Genomic DNA, 25,181 nt, shown 5'->3' with positions numbered 1-25,181 from the left:
TTCTTTTTCTTTCTATTGTCTGTTTTTACTTTAGGCTTTTCTCTCCTCTTGAGGAATTTTCCTCAAATTTGTCAGCATCTCTTATTCAAGCTATCAGGATGTATATCAAGCACAAAAATCTGTTTCTACCTCTTCTTAGTGATTGAAAACACTGGTGGGAAGGGAAACTCAGTACAAAGAATGAAGATGTTTTTCAGAAGCCTCATAACGCAATGATATTAATAATAAAAAATCAAAAGTTCGGGTTGATGCCACCAACAGTCATCAGCTACCGGTGCTCCGCAGTTGTCTGCAAAAGCTGTTCTGAAACCTTCCCATTTCTCATTCAACCTCTGCTGCTTCAACAGGGCAGAATCATATACAAGGCTTTAGAATTCTCAATCGCCAACATTATCTCTTTACTTTCAGTTACCTTGTTCTTAGCCTCTTGTTTCAGTTTCATTTTTTGACCTTCACATCTTTCCAGGGTCTCCTTCAATTTGGCCTTTTTCATCTCAACACCTATCTTTTGTTCAACAAAACGTCGAACCTTTTCATCCAGCTTTTTAGCCTCCTTGTCAAGGAGTTCGTTCATTTTCACATTGGCTCACTTCTATGTTCACTAATTCTTGTCGCTTTTCAGCCTCTGATATCCTTGACCAGATTGCAACAACAATGGGTTACTATTAGTTTTTTTACACACCCCTGATCACAGAGGCCTTATATTGACACTACTTATTACAGAACTCATTGAATAAACAAATATGATTTGTTAACATCATCATCATTCTGCATCTAATTGATTTTCTACTTCCTCGGAGTTTGAGTCCTCAATTGCAATAAATACTCAAGGAAAATTTTGATGTCCAAAGTGATCCTATCCGGTTTAAGTCAGATTCCCTCCAGCTGCGGTCTATACCAAAGTTACTACTGCCTACTAACTATACATTTTTCTATTTCTGTTTTTCTCCATTTGCTTCTCAATCAACAAGCAGACGAAGAAACGTCCAGATATTTCCCAATTGCTCCACCGCAAGTGCTTACCAATCTCCATAATTGCTTCAACAAGAGACCTGCTCAACACAATCTTTGTTCAAGATCAATACTATTCCTATTTTCTCAGCATAGCATTAATAAATAATTGATTTTACTAAATACTTTCTTTGTTCTCTTATAATGCAAGGTGGCTTAGTTTGTTTATTGCCTTAATAATATTTTGAAACCAATGGATCAACAGTTTACGTCTTCATGATCCAAAATTTGTCTTTTCAATATCGTACAACTAAAGTTGGCAAATAAGCTCCTATTTTATACTCTCCATTGTTAAACAACTGTTATTCATTGATGAAGGAAATAGAGAAGAAAAAGTGAAACACAATTACAGCTACAAGTGTAATGAAGAGTGCTAGCAGTTTATTTAGTAACAGTATTATTAGTTAAAATTTAGAGTTTACTATATTTTTAATCCCTAAATTTTTTAGAATTTCTATTTTTAGTTATTAAACTTTCTTTACTGGATAGTGTGCTTTAACTTTTTTTGTCTTTACTATTAGTCTTCTAATTTTATTTTTTCATTCTTAACTTTAGTCCCTTAGAAAGAACTAAAAGTAAGGATGGAAAAAAAGTAAAGAACTAAAATCAGTAACAAAAAGTTCAATAATTAAAAACAAAAATCCTAAAAAATTTAGGAACTAAATTGATTGTAAACCCTAAAATTTATTGAAAATTAATAAATCATAAGTGAGAGCTAACTATATAAAGAGTGAAACTGGGACAAATTTTATGATTTTCAATAAATCATAACAGTAGTATTTCTTATGTAGTTATGTTAGATTGGAAGTAGAATGAAAGTTACATACATACCAGGTAAGCAATAACAGGAGGAGTCTTTTTCTTGATTCTGCACCTGAGTTTTTATGCCATTGCTTTCTGTCTCATCAGAGTTTCCTACCGCCATTGTAATCTCTCTAGCTCTATGTTCCAACATCATGTCCAGTTCTCTGTGGTTTGTGAAACTGTAATATTTTGAAGTATATATTGGACAGACCCCACACTCTTTGATACCAATCAAGCCAATGTGTTTAGGCTCACAAAACCTATGAGTTTCAACATAGAATTCAAATGACACATTTAGGTTTTCAGTGATGCACTCATCACCATTGGCTTGGCTTTCTTTAATGGCGATCAGATAGTATGTCGATTATCTTTTCACAAGATGGTTCATACCATACATAAACATGATCTGAATTCAATTCCCTGATAGCTTTGTAATACCATCTACGTATGTATCCAACACTTTTACCATCTTCCAAGCACCATCGACATACTATCTGATGATACTCATACTTAGCATTTGATTGAAACTGAGAAAGCACAACACAGAAAGCAAAACCCAACAAGTGGGAAGGTGGAGGAAGTTGAACAGTTACACAAGCCGGTGTTGTTGTCCTGTTTTCAAACCACTCTGGCACCTTGCTTCCTGGAAAACAAACAGCACCACCTCTTTTATTCAGATGATGTGAACCACTGTCATTTGCATATGCAACATGCTTCATTGTGAAGTTGGCATATTCTGTAATACCATATTTTGAATGTTCATCTAATTTCAAGCAGTTTTCAAATGAAATGCTTATGTCATTTTGTCCCGGTTGTCTCAAAGGCATTAGAGGCAACACTGTCTCCAGGGATGTGCAGTTGATGGCATCTAAATGTTCAGCAGATGGTGGAAGCTGAGGTATAAATCGAAGCCCCGTGCAATCCCTTAGGGACAGGTATTCAAGGCACCAAAGATGCTTGATATTGCAAGGGACTCGAGAAAAGTTACAACACTCGTCCAAAATCAGCTTTCTGACAGAACGCAAAGCATCAAGTAGGTTATGCAAATTTGGCATGTCAAGCTGTCTGCAGTTATGAAGATTCAGTTCACTAAGACATGTCAGAGAAGGTAACTCCTTTGGAACATATTTGAGTGACTGGCAGACAGAGAGCTTTTCAATTTTGCTGAGACGACCGATGGAAATGTCTAATGTTTCGATTGCTGTCCCTCTCAAGTTCAACACGTTTATTTCTCCTGAGGTCAGTGAAAATTCCTGTAGATTGAAGCAACCATTGAGCACAATGTACTTGACAGATCTTAAATGAAGACTCTTGAGTTTCTTGCAACCATATAGAACAAAATCAACAAGGGTGTCAAGTGATAAAATAGAGGGATGAACATGACTCAAATTTACGCAGTGGGCGATATTTTGTATTTCAAGCTTTGTTGCCTTGGATAAATCTGGGAGCTCCATCAACTGCGTGGAAGCAGTAAGGTCTATTCCCTTTAAGTTGACGAAATCCTGTAAGCCATTTAAAGAGAAACATCAATGCAGAAATCCTCAAATTTCAATCAACATAAAAATTAGCATAATACTTGTATGTATGTATGTACGTACGTAGGTAGATATACCTGTAATCCATCCCAAAGTTTTTTTACATGGCTACGTGGCATGCGAAGCTGAACAAGCATCTCGCCAGAGAAAGTTGATGGTAGGGACATTAAAGGGTATTCATTCCAATGAAGATACCTTAATTTGTGCGGAAGAGACTCAAGACCTGTCGGAAGGTGCATTTTGCATGATCTCCCATTGAAGGGAGAATAGAATTTGAGCAATCTTAGTTTAGCCATCTTTTTGAAGATGTCAGCACTCAAGTGAAGTTCCCTAATTTGAGACATGTCTAACATTATGCCTTCAATTGCATCAGTTCCCTATCAAAATCAAAATTGGAATAATGGTTAGGAAACAATATTACTAGCTAGCTGCAATTTCTACACTCAATCGTGCAACAAATGTTTGACAATCTTGCACTTACACTATTATTTTTCAGGATAGCATAAACTTCTTCAGGGTCTCTCAATCGGCTACGCCTTTCAGGGTCTTATAGATTCTTGAATCTTGACGAACTATTTCCCAACCCATTTCTTGAATCAGCTGATGCATGTGTATTTTATTGTCTTTTGAAATAGTTACAAGAGCTTTATCTTGAAGGGTTTCTATTCCGATAGTTGCATAAAAGCCACAGGCATCTAGTAGCCTCATGACATGATCTTTATTTTCCCCTTCAAAAAAGAATGCAATGTCTAGAAAAATGTTCTTCTCTGCATCATCTAATTCATCATAACTCAATTGTAACACACTTTGGATTTGTACGTTCAGATATTTCTTGAGTTTGCTAAGTGCACTTTCCCATACTTCTATACTTTTGGAATGGAAAAGTGAAGCCAAACACTTTCAGAGCTAATGGATTGCCCTTGGTGTATGCAACTGCCCTTTCTGATAGCTCTATATATTCCATTTGAGGATTGCTGTCTCTGAATGCAACTAAGCTGAAAAGCTTAAGGGAATCTTGAAAGTTCAATTCCTTGACTTCATGTATTTTATCAACTCTTCGAATAAGCAAATGCTTATCTCTTGTAGTTATAATAACTCTACTACCTGGTCCCAAGCAGACAAATTCTCTTGCCAGATATTCTAATTGCTCAAAACCATTCACATCATTAAGCACAATCAAAACTTTTTTATTTGCGAGCCTTCTCAAAACAAATTTGGATCCTACAACTTCAGCTGTGCAATTGTGGGGAGGTTCATCCTTCAGCAGCTCAAAGAGAAGCTTATCATGTAAATAATTTAATCCATGCTTCTGCGATTGTTCTCTTACATTTTCCAAGAAGCAGCAACTTTCAAATTCATAACATAGTTTGGCATATACGACCTTAGCAACAGTTGTCTTACCTATACCCCCCATGCCCCAAATTCCAATTATTGGGATTCATGGTCGGCCCCTTGCCTATATATTAGAAATTTTAATATTATACATAGCGGCATTAACTATATTTTAACATAATTGGCCTATTAGCTCAGTTGGTTAGAGCGTCGTGCTAATAACGCGAAGGTCGCAGGTTCGAGACCTGCATGGGCCATTTTGTAAGAATGTTTTTTGGTTTTTTTTTTTCTCTACTTATTAGAGCCCCACCAGCTAGTTAATTAGGGAAGCACCTTGGGAAACAACTTTTAAATGAATCCCAACAGAGTTAATTATGGAAGCTACAATTAATTGCAAAAAATGTGAGAACAAGATTGATGAAGAATCAACTTTGTTGTGGTGTTAATATGTCCTGCTCCATAAACTCTCTCAGATATCACTCTGGTAGTAAATGAGGCAAAGCAGTAATTCAAGATCAAATGAAAAATATTGATAAATTTATACCCCGTGTTTTGTAAATTGTAATACTTATCTTCTCAGAATGAAGGTGTCATAAATTCAGTAGTACTAAATCATGTGATATATATCAGGCTTTTCCATTTTGATAGTTTTAACGTATATCAATTTTATGTGATTGGTGTCATTAATTTTAAAAGTAATTATTAAATCATTTTGGATTAATCTAAAACTAACTGATATGATCTATACGATAAGAACAATATTTAATCTAACAAGCTAGATTCGGAATGAAATTATCTAACAAAAAGTTATTTAATAGTGCAAGCAAGTATAAGTATATATATATATATATATATATATATATATATATATATATATATGATATCTTATTCTTAATATTAAAGTAATTATTTTGCACCCTGGAACATACCTTCCGGGAAGCAAACCAAAGGTCGGGGCATCCTTTGCAAAGATGGGGGCTTCATCCTCGGGTGGAATGGAAGTGTTTCACGAGGTACCCTAATTTAGTTCCCTACAGGGTTTTGAAGTCGTTATCATATCACTCGTATAGAGTGCGGATCCAACATCCAAGTATGATTGAGGGAATGCATATCTATTTCTGACTTTGAGAAAACATAAGTATATATCTATTACATTCTTTGTCCTATAATAATTATAATATAAGAAAAAAAAAACTGTCATTTTAATATATATCAATTATTTTTTTTACTTATATTTCTTGTAATATTAATAATTTGAGTTAAAAAAATAAATTAATGATAATAACATTAATTTTATAAAAAAATTATTCTATTTTATTTATTGATTGATTTTTTTGTGTAAAGATTAGTCATCGCAACGCAGTATATGTGTGGCAAGCAATGAAGATACAGCCTAAGTGGATATGAAATGAAGATACACACCCAACTAAAGCCCATGGATCTAAATAGTAAATACCACCACCAAAAAAGAGAAAGAAAAAAAAAAGTAAAATTGAAAGTAGAGACATATGAAAACACACACACACGAATACCTCGTATCAGTTAAACTTGAGACCGTCGAAAGTCTGGGATCCGGTTCCGCTGTTGTTGAAGGAGCTAAGTGTTCCAGAGTGGGCCACGGCACGGTCTGGTTTCCAACAAGGTAAGCTAAACGCAATCTGTTTAGCGCTAGATCTGTCAACATAGAGAATCTCTGCGCCCCTGAAAGTTTGCAAGCCTGATTCGAGGTTGTTGAAGGAATACTCAGTTCTAGTGCTCTTAATCGTTGCATGGCTAAAATCCGTTGACATGTTTTCGTAGTTGTTGTAGGACTCTATAGTTCCAGAGAACTGGACAACGGGATTTGCAATGTGGTGGGATTATTGGGGATCGAACTGGTGCTGCTCATTACAAAAGATTGTTGCTAAGAAGAAGAAAAAGAAAAAGAAGAACAAGAACAAGAAGAAGGGTTGGGAATAATATAAAAGATGTTAGTTGTGCTGCTACGCTTGCCATTGCTTCCATTTGCCATGTTGCTTAATTAATTGTTTGGTTCATATTCAACTTATAAAGAAAATAAGAGTGGGATTTGGCTTTTTAATTTTTCCTTTCTTGCTATGGATCCAAGAGAAACCAGACTATGTATGAGAGAATGTGAGTGTTTGCCGGGAATACGAAACTACCCAGGAAAACAGCTAAAAAGCAACTAATTTTTCTCTTAATGTATATATAGACCCACACAAACCATAATAAGTTACATTTTAATCATTTCATACACCAATATATAACCACCTCGAATCCAACTGGATTGATCATCTAAGTCTTTTTTGGAGGTACTTTTCCCGACACCGGGTTATGAGATCAGAGATTCTACTCAACTATAGTAACCTTAACTCGACCACAACTCAACCAGAACATTTGGCACCCATCATGGGACCAAAGATGGTAGCAACAAAGAGATGTGATCCCAAGTCGTCTATATGCTCCACTCGAGTGAAGACATTAGCCATGCAGGAAATCAGAACACAGATAAAACAATTACGCAAGAAAATTTAGGCTAACTTAGAGGTCTCGAGGCAAAAGCACGAAGCAGACATGTGGCGATTAAGGGAGGAGAACGCAAACCTAATAGGCTTGTCATCCATCATCCACCTCCACCACCCCCACCACAATCTCCATCCTTTCAAGCACCTACCCATGCCGAAACGTGAAACCAAAAAAATCATACTCAATTCTCCTCCTACAGTAATCGGGAGGAAACCTCAATCCACTCCAGACTTAGGTCCCTCAATATCCACAATGTCATTCACTTGCACCCGTTTGTCGATGACATCATGGACATACCTCTGTCCATAACCTGGAAGTCATTGAATATTGAAAGATATGATACTACATCAAATTTGGATGAACATCTAGACGCATATACCAGTCAGGTAAATGTTAACTCGTTGGCAAGTGTACCAAATTGTCACAAATAGTAAAGTACTCGGAAGTTCGAGTGTCGAATTCACAAAGACTTTGTTATACTTAGATTAATGCAAACCCAATTTAAAAGCAATAGATAAATAAATTAAGATAAAGATAATAAAATATAGGAGATAAGATAAAGATTTAAAAGAAAAGATAAAAGATTTAAAGATCAAAATAGAAGATAAAATATTTAAATTAAGGTATGATAAAGATAAGAGAAAATAGAAGATAAAAGATAAGATAAGAAAAGTAAAAGATAAAAATAGAAGATAAAAGAAATAAAATCAGAATTTGATAAGGTTGGGACATGGCCTGCCTTGTTTGCCGAGGATGTATGAGTTTATAATTTTTCTTTATCAATTTAGGTGACTCTGTTCTACCCACATCTGTTCAGTTACTTGCCCCTGATTCCTCAGGATGAAGCCTATTTTATTTATCTATCTTTCAAATTCCTTTGCAAAGACTCAACAAATAAAATGCATGAAGTATGAATTCTAGATGTTTGCAAGAATGCATGGACATAAAATAATCATTCTATTCCTAGCAATGATTTTCTTATGAAATCCTTTCTTTTTGTTCTACTAGAAGTTACTCTCTTCCGAGCGTCTAACCCCTAAAACCAATGCATGCATACCTTCTTTAAATCTTATTTAGAAGAAGTTACCTTCTCCCGAGCGTCTAATCCCTAACAGAATATAAAGATGAATAATGCAAGATAAAAGCAGAAAAGATAATAGAATAGAAAACACATTTGCATTGATAAATAGTGAGTACATCATACATCACTTGGCTTTTAGGCCTCCCAGGCCCTAACTAGGGGTTTAGCCACTCATGGCCATTGAGGGCTTTACAATGGATGGGGTATAAGAACTGATGGGATAAGAGGAGTGAAATAAAGAAAAAGAGTAAATGAAACCCAGGAGAGGGGGTTCTCTGATGTTTTTTCTTCTACTTGATTTGACTCCTTTTTTTATAGTTGTTGTAGTGAACTTGGGCCTGATGCTAAAAATCTTCCTTTTTGATATTTTTGATATCTTTTGGATTTGTTTTGCTTGTAATCATATCTTCTTGAGACTTCCTGATATTTTGGATATTTTCTCAATCTTTTTCTCTTTTAATCTCTCCTTTTCATATTTGTAAGCCATAAATAAGAAAAATATCAAATCTTAATATTTAAGCCAAAGATAACTGCTAAATAAATATTTTTAAAGATGTTTTCAATATATTTTTATCATCAAAATAACTCATATTTAGCAGTTATTAGTAAACTTATATTCAAACAACAATGTTGTGTTGTGTAAGGTCTTCCCCACCTTCCTCAAGGGACCAACACTAATGTGGTACAAACACTTACCTCTGCGATCTATTGATTCATTCACAACCTTAGCCCAATGTTTCAAACTACAATATGAAATTAGTCGTCTTTATCGCACAACATATGTAGCTTTACTCAATCTGTGGCGAGCTAATAACGAATCGTTGTGGTTATTCATGGAAATATGCGGTCGTCTCTGTCAAAATTAGAGATCTCCGATCACAACATTGAAACCTAGGTTGTTCGCTGTAATCTCTGTCGGAAGCAACCCAAAGATTTGGACAAACTCAAAGCGAGAGCAACAGGATATATCCAAATAGAGGAATTGTCTACTTTTCGCAACCAAATATGTTCTGAAGGGTCATCCCTAGGACCTGGAATGCAACTCACGTCTTAATACAATTAAAAACGAGTAACGTACTTTTTTTCCTACTTCAGTATTTTTTCCCACTTGTAAAAAAAAAAAGTTTTTGCTGAAGAGGTTTTAACAAGGCTAACCTGAGTATCTATGTAAAAGGATGATCCGTTATGAACTAAATCATCAATGAAATTCTTTTACACTATACATTGCCCAAGTCATATGTTTGTTCATCTATTTTGTTATCTACTAGTGTATTTAATAGTATATGTCGAGATTAGTTAATAATGACCAGAGGTTGGATCTGAACCTTAGCTTTTTCAAACACTTCTCAAGAAGTCGAATCCGAATCTCAGTTTCTTCAAAGAAAACATTCACCTAGTATAAAACAACGATATGTAAGGAAAATTAGAATTCATCTCAAACTTGCATAACATATATGTCCAATTTATTCAACTCAACAATACCCATCATGCGAGTTTAGTGGGCTTATGTACCGTACAACCCATGAACTTAGCACGTGATCAAAAGACCAAGGTCTCCATCGTGATCAGATGACACATAAAACTCTATCGATCATAATGAACTCAAAGCTTGGTGACTTATGTATCATACAACTCATGAACCCAACAGTTACTCGACTAGTGGTGCTTATGTATTGTACGACCCATGAACTCAGCAAGTCGTGACCACTAGCTCCCCACACTCGTGCACAACACTTAGAAGATTAGTTAGTCAATGTAGCCTCCTCAAGGTCGAACATGTAAATATAGACCCAAAGAAAACACAACAAAATACATTTTAATCATTCCATACATCAATGCATAAGCACCTCGGACCCAACTGACTTGATCTTCGGAGTTTTTCTTGCAAGTACTTCCCCTGACACCGGGTTAGGAGATCGGAGATTCCATTCAGCCACAGTTCACCTTAACTTGACCACAACTCAGCTAGAACTCAGCCAAAACTCGATCACAACTCAGTCGAAACTCGACCATAACTCAACCAAAACTCGATCACAACACAACCAGAACACACTTTTTCCATTTACAATACTTAAATTTGAGAATTTATTTAAAAAGATGGAAACAACTTATGTAATGATATATAAATAAATAATCATGGAGGAGAACAATGATGTCTACTGTCTAGGACAAAATGAGAGAATTTGAGAGGAGGAATACAAAGTTATTACCTGTTAGTAGATTGAGTCACGAAACTGACATAGGCATGAAACAATAAACAATTAACATCAACAATCAACATATGAGTACATACATTGCACAAATAACTTGACTTATCGTTGACACTTGAATACTTAATGACTCAATTGTATCTATTTAAATTGAGTCATAATAGTACAATAACAAAAAAAGATGAGTCACCAATTTCTTTTAAGTCATTGAAAATCACATTTTGTCGTATCTAATCACATATCACTTTCACGCTACTTTATTTTTTCATTTTTATCTCAACTGTCACAGTTCACGAGCACAACATGTTAGATGTGACTGAGTGTGTGACAGTCAATGAATGACCTGATTTTCTAGAAGAAGAAAATTTGAAACCAAAGATCACTCAACCTTTTTTTATTTATTTAAAATGAGTTATATTGTTAAACTTTTTGATGAATGACCCGAGTTATATTGTTAAACTTTTTGCCCATATGTTTAGTTTTTTGGCTTAATTAATAAAAATTAATAGTAACTTTTTATTCAGAAGCCTAAAGTTGTTTGAATTATAATTATTTTATCATTATTTTGAAAATTGAATAAAACTGATCGATTCAATTGAAAATCAGTTTGTTGACTAGTCTGTCTACTTAATAAAACTGGTTGTTGAGAATCAGTCAAATAATCCCCCAAAACCTGTACAAACTAGTGTAAACATATATTAAAAAATATTTTTAAAATAAATAAAAAGATATTTACCTCAATCATAGGCTGATCCTAGTGAATTGAACACCTCCTGATTACTTCTTTTAAACCTTAACTTCACAATAAAAATTTACTATAAAATGAATAAAATATAATGGAGTTAGAATCTCATTAAGTGATAATATCATTTGCGATAATTTTTTTTAGTTGTATATTGTGAAAAAATATGATTCACCATCGTCTCTTAATACAACTAAATACTTAAATTTTTCATCAAAATTTTATTTTTATTACTATAAAAATTACAATAAATATTATATTTTTGTCATTTTACTTTATTTTCATTTATATAAATAAACATTTTAAATAGTAGATGATAAAAAAGTGTTTATTACTACTATAATGAATTTATTGTCACTTTCTTCAATTAAACTTTATTAAATAGAACTAAATTACTAATTTGATTAAAATAAATATATTTTGAATAGAATTTACTTAAATAGCTAGGAATGTCTTAAAAAGGAAATATACGAAAAAAATGACAACAAACACTTCTATAAATATAAATATCAAACTTTTGAGTTTTGAGGTTATAATTCAACACATGCAAACAATTTTAAAACTGAAAAATAAATAAAAATTAAACGGTTAGTGCTTCATTTAAAAATTAATATTTTTAAAAGAATAGAATTGTTTTTTTTTCCAAGTAATTGAATAAAAGATTTAGCTAACTTATAAAAAAAGAGTAGGGCTTTTCTTGGCCCACCCAATGTTTTTCTTGTACATCCAACATTTTTTTATCATTTCCAAAATTACCCTGGCAACGGATTTGTAATTCACAAGCTTACGGATTTTTAATTTTTGTTAAACATGTTTTAGAAATTAATAGTCCATGTAAGATTTAAATATGTGGCTTTCAAGATATTAACACAACACTCTAACCAATTGAGCTAATAGATCAATTATATTATAAAATAATTAATTTTGCTATATATAACACTAAAATTTCTATTTTATATTTAATGCACATGTAAATTTTCATAATAAATTTTGTGGCAATTAATTTTGATGTGTATTAAATATATAGTAGAACAAAATTAATTGTCACAAAATTTATTATATAAACTTATATGTGTATTAAATATACATTAGAAATTTTATTGTTATATATATATATAGCGACATTAATTATTTTATAGTTTAATTAGCTTATTAACTCAGTTGGTTAGAACATTATGCTGATAATAACGTAAAAGTTACATTTTCGAGTCTTGCATGGGCCTTTAGTTTTAAAATAATTTGTAAAACATATTTTTTTAAAAATTTAAAAAAAATCGGTGAGGCTATTATAGATTCGCAATCCATCATATGAACTTTACATAAGGACATTTTGGAATTGTGCATCTTGTGCTGGGTGCACAAGAAAAAATGTTAGGTGCACAAAGCAATTGGCGAAAGAGGATACTTTTTGCAGACGGGAATTGGGCCTAGGCCCGGGCCCATGTACAAAGAAATATATCATAGGAAGATGTCATTAACGTTACTTATATTTTGTTCGGTGAATTTTTAACGTTAGCATTTCTAGGACGCGTTCATTAATTTTTATATAAAAATTCAAAAATCACAGCCACCACCAGTATGGTCTGGTTTCGTCTTCAATGAAACTAGAATATGAGAGAGAGGAAGAAGAAGATAACAAAAGGGAAAATCAGCTTCTTGACTGGACTACTATGAAGGTGAGTTCAGTCAATTTCTTTTTAAACTCTGCGATGCTAAATTTAGCCGTGTCACTCGTCTGAATTTCTTCTTTTTTTTGTGATCTTTGGGGCCTTTATCACTGCCACATCTCTTTCTTTCTCTCTTGATCTTATTTTGTTATGAGTGTATTCTTTCTTTTGCCAAATATTTTTCGGAGTTGATTTGAGGTAACTGGTGTGTGTTCCTCAAGCAAATGCCCTTTGTCCCAAAATCATGTTTAATGTTTTGAGGCAATTTCTTTGTCTGCTACAGTAATGGGGGTTTCTTTAAACCATAGTTTTGGAATTTTCGTTTTAAATTGTTTTCCTATTGGCTACATTGTTTGGTTTTACACTGTCTGGTTCTTCTTTATTCAAGAACGCACGATATTGTGCAAGAATAGGTATTACGGTATATATAAACCCTAAAAGGTTGACCCTGACAATGAAAACAGAAAAACATTGATGCTACTATGAGATGAATTCTTTATTTGTCGCTTGAAGAAGGATGCAATTTTTTATGCTTAATTATCCTAAAACAAACTAAAACGGTATGTTTGAGTTGTCACTTAATCCAGTTGCAAGTTGAATTTATTATTTAACATCAGAAAAAAAAAAGATGGTGTTTTTTTTATGCTCATCGATCCTAAATTGAATGGTATTTTTGAGTTTAACTTTAATGTGACTGAAAGATCCTAAATTGAATGGTGTTTTTGAGTTTAACTTTAATGTTGACTGAAAGATGACTTTTGTATTCAATATTAGGAAAAGACAATACTTATTTAAGCTTAATGATCCTTAGTCAGATGATATGCTTGAGTTGTTCCTTAATGTGGGTGCAAGATAAATTTTATATTCATTGTCGAAAAAAGAGATGGTACTTTGAGGCTTAATGATTCGAATCAAATGGTATGCTTGAGTTGTCCTTAAAATGTGAGTGCAAGATGAAATTTATATAAATCGTCCGAAAAAGAGATGGTATTTTAAGGCTTAGTGACCCGAATCAAATGGTATGCTTGAGTTTCCCTTAATGTGGGTGCAAGATGAATTCTATATTCATCATCGGAAAAAGAGATAATATTTTGAGGCTTAATGATCCAAATCAAATGGTATGCTTGAGTTATCCCTTAATGTGAGTGCAAGATGAATTCTATATTCATCATCGGAAAAAGAAATGGTATTTTGAAGCTCAATGACCTGAATCAAATGGTATAATTGAGTTGTCCTTAATATGTGGGTGCCAGATGAATTTTATATTCATCATTGGGAAAAAAAATGCTATTTTGAGGCTTAATGACCCAAAATAAATGGTGTGCTTGAGTCCCTTAATTTGGCTGAATTACATATTCATCATCGGAAAATTCAATACTAACTTCAGTTTTTGTGTCATTTATAAAAATATATAATTTAATCATTAATGGCAAATGGTGAAACTTGTTGGAAGGCCAAAATTCCGCCATATAAACACGCCATTGCACCGCCATGATGGGCTTCCCTTCATAAATTTCCTGAGGCGGTTGGCATAAAAATTGCCACGCCATTCTGCCATTGTGCCACCATGGCCGGTATTTAACAGCATTGACATTCACCACATCATGTTGAACAGTAAAAAAGACCATTCATCTTTAATTGTTGTGACATTTAAACATGATTTTCTTGTGATAGTTTCCTTTCCTTGCTTCTGGCTTGTTTTATTGTTCTATGTTCAACTTCAATATACTGCTATTTACTTTATATGTAGTGCTGCCATTGAATCTTTCATAGTGGCTATATTTAAAAGCCAACAGCTTCTTTCTTATATGGAAAGTCTTCTCTTCAAATTTATTATGTTTACTGTAAGTTCTTTTTCATTCTTAATGGAGGATTTTCGTAAATAATTTCAAGAGCTGAATTCAGATGTAAAGTCAAGGCCTGGATCCCATTCTATTAGTATTTCTTCTAATTTATTTTATACTCTTAATTGCTCAAGAAGAAGGATTGTTGCACAACTAATCATTTACAAATTATAAATTTCTTAAAAGCCAATACAAACTTAAGCATCAATTTTTAAGTTTGCCTGTTGTTTTAAGAGTTAGTGAGAAGTTTTTATACTTCTCTTCTTTTGTGAAACTAGCAGCTCTATTATTATCATTTGCAAAGTAATATTTTTTTTTTGTTTTATTCCGTCCTTTGTTCATTCAGATTGGCAATGCATTTGGAAAGAAGTGGATATCAATGACTAACGAGGTTAATTTTCTTTTGTAGCCTTTCCTTTTTTATTATTGACTTGAATTGCGTTATTATGATTGTGATGTCTGATGGCTGAAAACTGAGCAAATTAGACATGTGAGGAAGAAGAACATTTTTGTTATATTAATATATTTGAAGCAGTTGGAATTAATTGTAACTACTTTTTCATTTCTAGGCTGAGATACTAATAATGGTAACTGATATATTTACTGATATACAGGGGCTCATCCCTTTATTTCCCATTTTCTTCCTTTTAGCATATAGATGTAATGCAGAAGTAGCATAATTGTGTCTTCTGAATAGAATTCTGGGGTGAACTGAGATTTAATGCAGAATTAGATTAAGATACTATGGTTCAGACTATAGTATTAAATTATCTTATTGGGTACATGAAATTTAGCTTTGTTCTTCAGTTTTAGAAAAATGGTATACTCAGAATTGATCATCAAAAAAGATATATATGTAATTATCTTCTATTTCTTGCATTGTTAAATGGTGGCGCCATGGCAGAATGGCGTGGCGGATTTTATGGTAGATAACATTGATGAAACTTTGGTCTTTAACCAATCTCAATGACATCATGTAGCTGACCTATCTGGTGGGATAAAGTTTTGTTGTTCTTGTTGGAAGGACAAGATAGTGCGTGGGGTTTTATCTTGGACTCCCTCAACCACAACAACTACCTTTTGTGGTGTGTTTCTCCTAAAGTTTTTATTAGCACCCATGCTCATTTGCTGATGTTCATTCAAAATCAATATAAAACTAGTTTTTGAAGTTTGCTTCCTGTTTGATTACTTGGCAAAATGGAGCATGAAGTTTGCATATAGTTTATTCATTTAGGTCTTAGCAAATAGAAAAAATTATTTTGGCCGAGTTCTATGTTAACAGCACTTGTATCTGACAGGAGAAGGTTAAATACTATGATATAGCATCAGAAAAGCGTATAGAATTTGATAGAGCAATGGCAGAATTTAACAATAAAATGGTAAGCAATCACTCATTTTCCTTGTTATTGAGTTGTCTCTTATTTGCCTGGTTATGGAATATTCAATTTATTTTCTGCTGCTTGGCAGGAAAGTGGGGAGTAGGATGAAATTGATGAGTAAAGCCACCTTATTTTTCTATAGTCATTTTTTCTTTTGATTCTGTCGTCATTTTCTCTGGGTTGCATATTCTTTTAAGTGTTTGCATCTATTGAGAGATTGGAATTTAACATTTAATTGTTCAAAAGTGGAGGAAAAAAGGGTAAATAGATGATAAAAGTTGGATGGGATTCTGTTCTTGATATTTATGTGATGGCTTCTCAAACTTTAGACCAGGAACTAAATACTATGATGGCATTTCGAAGTTCTAATGGGTCTATAGGTTTATTCCAACACTTGAAGATTCTTAATGCTTTCAGGCAACCTTTTCACATTACTTCCATCTAGCCTTAGTTCTTGCAATTGTGATAAGACACTGATGTTGTCGGGTAGTTCAAACAAGTTACTACAACCCTTCCAATATAGTATTTGTAGGGGCCTTAACCCATCAAACAGGACATGTAGTTGATGTTTGTCAATTACAAATCCACTATCCGAAAGCTTCAACTCCTTGAGAGATATCAAGCATGATAACTCCATTAAAAGATGCCCGAGTCTTAAACCCTCCAGATTGAGCCACTTAAGATTATGCGTACGCCCTATTGATATGTTCAATGTTTGGATTCCTGTATTGCTCAAATCCAAGTTTTCAATTAAATCTGATGACTCTGCAAATTTCTCCAAACTTGAGCAGCCTTTGACACTGATCTTCTCTAGAGATTTTAAATGCTTCTCACCTTCTACTCTCTCAAGCTTTGGACACCTATCGAGTATCAAAGTAACAGGCGTGTCGGAGGATAAAACAGAAGGATGAAGACACCGCAAACTTTCACAACCAGAGAGATTCACCCATTTAAGTCTTGGTGCTGTTATGAATCAAGGTAACTTTCCTAGCTTTCGAGGTCTAGGCACCTCCAGAATCAAGAGAGGGAAGGGAAAACTCTTGTATTATTGCTTTTCTCCATTAGATACATTGTTCTGCTTTATATAGACTTTTTCCTGCTACTAACAATTTCTAATGGGTCTTGTGGCATATTGCCTTGGAGAAAAGGACAAAAACAAAAAAGGAATCAGCTTCCTAACGGAATGGTGCCACCTCAGCCAACAAAGGAGAATTGCTACGTTGCTGCTACGATGCTGATTACCACTCCTGCCTGCTATTTTTCCACAAAATCCTTGAGGTACCGAGGCTTAATAACTCCCCTTTTTGGTCTTGATGCTTTTTCCATGCTGGTCCCTGTTTCTGGCTTGGATTCTACTCCCTGAATTGCTTCTGTGTTTGATTCTATTCCTTGCTCACCATGCTTGATTATGCTTTGCTCTGTATTGCTTTGGGCTGAGTCATTAATTGTAACATTCTCGCCTTCATCGAAAACAACCTTGTCCTCAAGGTTGTAAGTCTCTTTCAAAGTTGCCCATGATTCCCAGGAAGTGTCCTCCGGCAAAAGGCCTGCCCATTGCACCAAGACCATAAGCTTCTTCTCATTTCCTGAGTCCTGCCATTTGGTGTCTAGAATGGTGAGGGGAGTTATGAGAGGGTAGTTATCTTCAGCGGAGGCGGGTAGCGTGGCGGGGGTCTCTTGTGAGGGTGAATGGGGGTGGTAAGGTCGAAGTAGTGAGCAGTGGAAGACAGGATGAATTCTGGAGGAGGCCGGCAGGTCGAGTTTGTATGCGACGGGGCCGATTTTTTGAATAACTTTGAATGGGCCATAGAATTTCTTTGTGAGCTTAGTGTAGTTGCCCCCTGAAACTGTTGACTGTCTGCGAGGTCGTAATTTGACCAAGACAGAGTCCCCTTCAGCAAAGTCAACGTCGCAACGCTTCTTGTCGGCAATGTCTTTCATTCGTTGCTGCGCCTTTTGTAGTTTCTTAGTTAAGCTCCGAATCATGGTGTCGCGGGTGGTGAGCCAAGTATCCACTGCTTCCACCGTGGAATCTCCGGCGAGGTATTGCGGTATATATTCGGGGGCTTCTTGCCAAATGTAACCTCATATGGTGTCATGCCAGTGGCCGAATGGATTGATGTGTTATAAGACCATTCGGCCCACATCAAGAAGCGCCCCCACGTCGTGGGTCTGTGGTGCACAAATGCCCAGAGATATTGTTTGATTATGCGATTCATCACTTCCGTTTGCCCGTCCGTCTGCGGATGGTACGCAATACTCATGCGAAGGGTCGTGCCACTGAGCTTGAATAGCTCTTGCCAGAAGCAACTAACAAAGAGGGGGTCTCTGTCTGATGAGACTTCGCGGCAGGCCGTGAATTTTACCCGAGATCTCCATGAACAATCGGGCTACCTCAAAGGCAGTGTAATGGGCCGGCAATAGCCCCAGGTGGACACCTTTAGAGAATCTGTCAACGACCACTAGCAGGGCCGAATGACCCTTATACGGGGGAAGACCCACGATAAAGTCCAGGGAGAGATCCTCCCAGGGTCTCGCTGGAATAGGCAATGGGCAGAGTAAGCCTGGGCTTCGTTGATGATCGTTCTTGGTCTGTTGGCAGACGAGGCAAGCGGAGATGAACAGCTTGATATCTTGTTTCATTGTTGGCCAAACAAAGTTCTCTGCAATACGAGCTAAGGTTTTGGCGATACCCATGTGGCCCCCAGTAGGGGTTGTGTGAAATTCAGTCAAAATGGAGGAGATGAATGGAGAATCCTTGGGTAACCAGATGCGGCCTTTCTGCAGGATGAGATCGTGGCGAATTGAGCAATCTGGGTAGTCTGTAGGTGTCTCTTGAATCCGGTGGCGGAAATCCAAGAAGGTTGGATTACGACTGAGCTCACTCTTGAGTTCCTGCAAAAAAACGAAATTGGGAATTGTTAGTAGGAGGAGTGTTCCTGCAGTGGGTTCCTCCCGCCAAGAAAGGGCATCCGCCGCCAAGTTGGTGCTGTCGGCGCGGTACTGAATGGTGAAGTCATAGCCTAAGAGGCGGGTCAGATAGCGGAGTTGTTCCGGCGTCTGGACAGCCTGAGCCATGACTTCTTTCAGGCTGCAATTATCCGTTAGGATTGTAAAGGGGTGGCCCAAAAGGTATTGACGCCATTTCTTAATGGCGGCAGTGATGGCGGCGAACTCTCTTACATAAGTGGACGCACGAAGGAGGGTGGAGGAGAATTGTTGATTGAAGAAGGCAATGGGGTGATTGCGTTGGGATAAGACGGCACCCATTCCCATGCCGGAAGCATCTGTTTCCACTATAAAGGGAATGGAGAAATCTGGCAAGCTGAGCACCGGAGCGCGGCACAAGGCGTCCTTGAGTTGGCGGAAGGCTCGGTCAGCTGCCTCGGTCCACTGAAAGGCATCCTTGATCAGGAGTGCGGTTAAGGGGGCAGCAATGGAAGACTAGCCCTTGATAAATTTGCGATAAAAACCAGATAATCCCAAGAAGTCGCGCAAGGCTCGAACAGATTGGGGAGTTGGCCATTGTTGAACTGCTTCAATCTTAACTGGCATGGGTTCAACGCCGCATTTGGAGACAATATGCCCCAGGTACTCGACCTGGGCGGTTGCGAATGAGCATTTTGAGAGCTTGAGGAAGAAGTGGTTGGCACAGAGGACTTCAAATGTAGTCTGCAAGTGGTCTAAGTGCTCCGGCAAGGTTTTGCTGTAAATTAATATATCATCGAAGAAGATGATAATGAACTTACGCAGGTAAGGGCTAAAGGTGGTATTCATGGTTGCTTAGAATGTTGATGGTGCGTTACATAAGCCGAAGGGCATGACGAGGAACTCATAATGGCCCTGATGAGTCCTGAATGCCGTCTTACTTATATCGGATTCCGCCATTAAAATCTGGTGGTAACCTTGCATAAGGTCGAGCTTGGAGAACCAGGTGGCACCGCCCAACTCATCGAGGAGCTCGTCAATTGTCGGGTTCGGGAAACGGTCTTTAATGGTCAAAGCATTGAGGGCTCAGTAGTCAACACAGAATCTCCAGGAGCCATCTCGCTTTTTGATCAAGAGCACCGACGACGAGAACGGGCTCGTGCTCGGGCGAATGATGCCTTGTTGAAGCATCACAGAGACTTAGGCCTCAATTTCCTATTTCTGAGAATAAGGATATCTATAGGGCTTGACGTTGACTGGGGGTGATGTGGGGTGAAGGTGTATGCGATGGTTTGTCGGGCGAGAAGGGGGTAAGGACAGGGGAGAATGGAATAGGTGATATGAATCCTCATGTCCTCATCAATAGGGTTGCAAATTGGTGCAGCAGTGGTTGAATTTCTGGGGGGATGGTGGAGGAGGGTGGAGTTGGGGAGTAGAGACGAATATGGAAGAAATCACTGATGGCATCAGTCTGGACCATGCGGCGGAGCTGTGGGGAAGAGATAGCTTCGAGGTCACGGTTAGTGTCACTGTGTAATTCGATAATGGTTCCATGATGAACAAATTTCATTTTTAATGTATTATAGTCAGTCAAAATTGGCCCAAGGGATTTTAGCCAGTGAACGTCGAGAACGACATCGACGCCGGAAAGTGGTAGCACATGGAGGTCAGTGATGAATGTGTGACCTTATTTGGATGGGCGTAGCTGGGCAAAGGAGATGGCAATCAAGTTCATTGCCATTCCCGACAAGGACGCGCAGAGGAGGTGTGGGTTGCATTGGTAGACCCAGGTGGCGGACCAGGCGGTTTTGCACGAAGTTGTGCGTGCTGCCGCCGTCGACCAAGATGATGACGGCATGGGTTGCTATTCGGCCGACAAGGCGTAAAGTTTCCGGGGCGGAGTGACCCACTAAGGCACAGAAGCTTATTTGGGCCTTGGGCTGTTCGGGTTGGGGCGGGTCTTCGGGTTCCGGGTTAGGGTCAGGTATAAAGGGGTCTAGGGTTGTTGAGTTAGGGTCTTTGTCTGCGATAAGAACGAAAAAACGCGAGGCACAACGATGCCCTCACGTAAACTTTTCGTCGCAGTTAAAGCAGAGTCCCTGCTCGCGGCGGCTTGCCATTTCGGCGGGGGTGAGGCGTTTTAGTGGAACAGGTGGTGGTTTCGGTGGAGTTGGTAACAAAGGAAGTGGTGAGGGTGCAGGGGAAGGTGGAGAGAGAGGCAAGGTTGGTGGTGGGTGTGATTACGACGGCGTGGGTCGCTATTCAGCCGACAAGGCGTAAAGTTTCCGGGGCGGAGTGACCCACTAAGGCACAAAAGCTTATTTGGGTCTTGGGCTGTTCGGGTTGGGGCGGGTCTTCGGGTTCCGGGTTAGGGTCAGGTATAAAGGGGTCTAGGGTTGCTGAGTTAGGGTCTTTGTCTGCGATAAGAACGAAAAAACGCGAGGCACAATGATGCCCTCGCGTAAACTTTTTCGCAGTTAAAGCAGAGTCCCTGCTCGCGGTGGCTTGCCATTTCGGCGGGGGTGAGGAGTTTTAGTGGAACAGGTGGTGGTTTCGGTGGAGTTGGTAACAAAGGAAGTGGTGAGGGTGCAAGGGAAGGTGGAGAGAGAGGTAAGGTTGGTGGTGGGTGTGTTGGCGGTGGTGGGGGGAAGGTCTGGGTGGCGTGACCACGGAATGGCCGGCGAGTGTCTACCAGCTTCTCCTCCTGGAGTCGTGCGAGCCCGATGGCGTGGACAATGGTGAGGGGTTGGAGGGCTTGCACCTCGTGGCAAATGTCGGGCTCGAGACCAGAGATGAAGCAGCTTAGCAGCAAAGACGGCGAGAGGCCAACAATGCGGTTAGCCAAGGCCTCGAATTGCGTCAGGTACTGAGTGACTGTCCCTTTTTGCGTGAGCTTGAAGAGGATCCCGGTAGGGTCCTCGTATGGAGAATGCGCAAAACGGGCCTCAACGGCTTCCAGAAAGCTTGGCCAGGTGGTGAGTTGGTGGTTACGGGTGAGCCATTGAAACCATGCCAATGTTGGGCCCTCCATGTAGGAGGCGATGGTAAGCTTTTCAGATTCGGGGGTGGAATGGTAGGCAAAAAATTGGGTGATTTTGAAAATCCACCCTGAGGGGTCCGAGCCATCAAAGCGTGGGACATCAAGCTTCATTTTGTGAGCATGGTTGGGTGAGGTGGTGATGACAGGGTTGGGTGAGGAAGAAGAAGGTGAGTGGGTGGAATGAGCTGTGTTTTCGAGGTTGGCGACACGGAGGAGTAGATCCTCGAGCTTGTTGGCAACATGGATTTGGGTGGCTGCTAATTTGGCTATGGCATCTTCAATACGGTCTAGGCTTGCTTTGTCGGGGTCAGCCATGGGAGGGTGACAATGAAAGCACCAAATTTGCTATGAATCAAGGTAACTTTCCTAGCGTTCGAGGTCTAGGCACCTCCAGAATCAAGAGAGGGAAGGGAAAACTCTTGTATTATTGCTTTTCTCCATTAGATACATTGTTCTGCTTTATATAGACTTTTTCCTGCTCCTAACAATTTCTAATGGGTCTTGTGGCATATTGCCTTGGAGAAAAGGACCAAAACAAAAAAGGAATCAGCTTCCTAACGGAATGGTGCCTCCTCAGCCGACAAAGGAGAATTGCTACGTTGCTGCTACGATGCTGAGCACCACTCCTGCCAGCTATTTTTCCACAAAATCCTTGAGGCACCGAGGCTTAATAATTCCCCTTTTTGGCTTTGATGCTTTTTCCATGCTGGTCCCTGTTTCTGGCTTGGATTCTGCTCCCTGAATTGCTTCTGTGTTTGATTCTATTCCTTGCTCACCATGCTTGATTATGCTTTGCTCTGTATTGCTTTGGGCTGAGTCATTAATTGTAACAGGTGCCTTGGACAAATCTGGAACTTCTTCAAACTGTTTGCATTCACCAAGCTCAATTTCCTGTAAATAGTCAAGTTCCTGTAAAAAATTCAAAAGGAGAGAGACATCACAACGGAAAATCCTCAAAAAAGGAAGAAAAAAAATGTAAACATGTGCACATACCTATCTTTCTTTACCTGGATCCCCTGCCAAAGTTGTTTAAGTTTGCTGTGTGGCATTGGAATCTCAACAAGAAACTTAGCAAAGAAAGGTGATGGAGACTGAAAAGGGTATCCAATCCACTCAATGTACCTCAGTTGATCAGAAAATGGCTCAAGAGTAGCAGGAAGGTCGAGGTATGTATTACTAGAACTCTGACCCAAGGTGTTGTGAAATTTCAGAAATCTTAAGGTTTTCATCTTTGTGAACGTGTCAGCATGCAAAAGCAAATCTTTAATGAGAGACAAATTTAATGCTATACCTTGAATTGCATCAGTTCCCTGACAAAACACAAAAAAAGTAAATAACATCAATTTTTCTATATTAAAACATGTCCTATAAAAGGTCAGTGTTTCTTTTGCTTACCTTGTTTGATTTAATCACTTCATGAGCTTCATTATCTTTTTCCAGGATCTTCTCTACATGCTTGACGTACTATCTCCAAAGCCGTTTGTTGCAGCAAGTCATGCATTTGTATTGTTTTGCTTTGTCAAAGCTTTGTCTTTAAGATCTTTTATTCTACTAGTTGCCGCAAAACCACAGGCATCTAATATCCTTATGACATGATCTTCCATTTTTCCTTTTAAAAAAAAAATACAATGTCTAGAAATATATTCTTTTGTGGATCATCTAATCCAGTGCAGCTCTCTTTGAACACGTTGTGAATTTTGTCATTTGGATACTTGTTGAGTTTCTTTAAAATACATTCCCAAAAACTCAGGGTTCCTTCGTATGAAGATATGAAGCCAAAGCTTTAAGCGCTAATGGAATGCCACCAGCGCATTTAACTGCATTGTTTGAGAGACTCTGGAAACGTTCTGGGGGATGCTCATTCTTGAAGGCTTTAAAAATTCTGGATTTTTCCATTTCTTGACCTTGTATCTACGTTCAACTTTTCCATCAAGCAATTTCCTATTTCTTGTTGTTATGATGAGCCTGCTATAGCGATATTGGTCACCAAACTCTGAACATAAAGACTCCAAGGAGTCTAAACTATCCATACCATCAAGAACAATCAAAACCTTCACCAACAAACGAGAGAAGAGCAAGTATTAATGTTAAACGTTCACCAACAAGCGGATTTCTGAAGTTAAATTGGGTGTCCTCTACTCTGAAGCTTAGAAATACATCGTACTTTTCCCCGAAGGAAGACTGCATATCCAAATTGCCAATGCCAAATCAGCTAGTTACGCTAATTAGTTAGAATTCTACCTCAAGTTTCTTACCTGCTATTCATGGGCAAAAGTATTAGTTTGGAGTCATTTTCCAAACTATTTATCAAAAGGAGGTTGTTTTCAAACTATTTATCGAGGGGGTCGGCTTTTATTTGCATTACACTAAAGACAAGGTCGCAATTCAATAGGGAGAAGACATGTGGCATTGAGTTGTGTTGTGTCAAAAGCTTTGCGCAATGGATTGCTGTGACGCAATCACTTTTGGACAGGCGATGTCAGTGTGTGCTTTCGGCAGCGTGTGTTGCTACAGTTGCAGTGACACAATCACTCTTGATTTTATTTTTTTTTGGATCTTCACACTCAGTTTCATCAAAGAAAATTAAGACATCTCATAATTTAGAATTCAACCTAAAAATAAGAAAGATGTGGTAAAAAATTACTTACATCAAAGATAAAACTTAAATACCATCACATAATTATATTGTAACTTCAACACATTAATTACTTGTTAAAATTCTCTTGATTTTAAGTGAAATGAATAATATGTACACTAATATCATCTAACTATGTGCAAACCATTATATATAATACATTTATTTACTTTAAAATAATTTATTTTAAAAGTTATTTATAATATTTTTTATTAATTGAAATTAGTTTTTTTTACACTAACAATACATCTTTATTAAATTTTTATAAGTATTAGCTAATTAGTATTGATTTTGTAAAATAGTTTATTGCTTGATTTCTTTTAAAAATATTATTAATTGTCATTTTACAAAATTAAGAATTAAAATGATAGTTTTATAATTAAACAAAAATATGAAAATTTTGTGAAAGTTAGAATTTAAGTGACCTGACCAATATTATAAAAAATA

The 25,181-nt window shown here is 37.3% G+C and overlaps 1 protein-coding gene, 1 non-coding gene and 2 pseudogenes across 12 annotated transcripts; 2 read left to right on the top strand and 2 right to left on the bottom strand.

The window, feature by feature from the left end:
* Positions 1-101: 101 nt before the first annotated feature.
* Positions 102-4,788, bottom strand: LOC114423943 (annotated as a pseudogene).
* Positions 4,789-4,865: 77 nt separating this feature from the next.
* TRNAI-AAU lies at positions 4,866-4,939 on the top strand. The gene has a single exon. It is a non-coding gene; the product is annotated as a tRNA-Ile (tRNA).
* Positions 4,940-5,600: 661 nt separating this feature from the next.
* LOC114421920 lies at positions 5,601-6,852 on the bottom strand (annotated as a pseudogene).
* A 5,892-nt stretch (positions 6,853-12,744) lies between these two features.
* LOC114422286 (high mobility group B protein 14-like) lies at positions 12,745-23,785 on the top strand. 11 transcript variants are annotated; one of them, XR_003668660.1, is made up of 7 exons: positions 12,745-12,917; positions 15,099-15,143; positions 16,051-16,131; positions 16,923-17,109; positions 17,280-17,409; positions 22,933-23,265; positions 23,540-23,785. XR_003668660.1 is itself a non-coding variant. In XM_028388572.1 (5 exons), exons 1-4 carry the CDS (start codon positions 12,840-12,842, stop codon positions 23,182-23,184), a joined length of 456 nt encoding a protein of 151 aa, XP_028244373.1. In that variant the 5' UTR covers positions 12,745-12,839; the 3' UTR covers positions 23,185-23,265; positions 23,540-23,785. The 11 variants fall into 11 exon arrangements, 2 of the variants coding, with proteins under 2 accessions (XP_028244373.1, XP_028244374.1); XR_003668664.1 differs by having other exon boundaries at positions 17,275-17,409; XR_003668661.1 differs by adding an exon at positions 22,627-22,852 and having other exon boundaries at positions 16,923-17,409.
* Positions 23,786-25,181: the final 1,396 nt, after the last annotated feature.

This window comes from Glycine soja, chromosome 8, assembly GCF_004193775.1.
Source record: "Glycine soja cultivar W05 chromosome 8, ASM419377v2, whole genome shotgun sequence".
Classification (NCBI taxonomy): domain Eukaryota; kingdom Viridiplantae; phylum Streptophyta; class Magnoliopsida; order Fabales; family Fabaceae; genus Glycine; species Glycine soja.
Note: the sequence above shows the minus strand (reverse complement) of the source record. Positions and strands in the feature narration are given on the sequence as shown.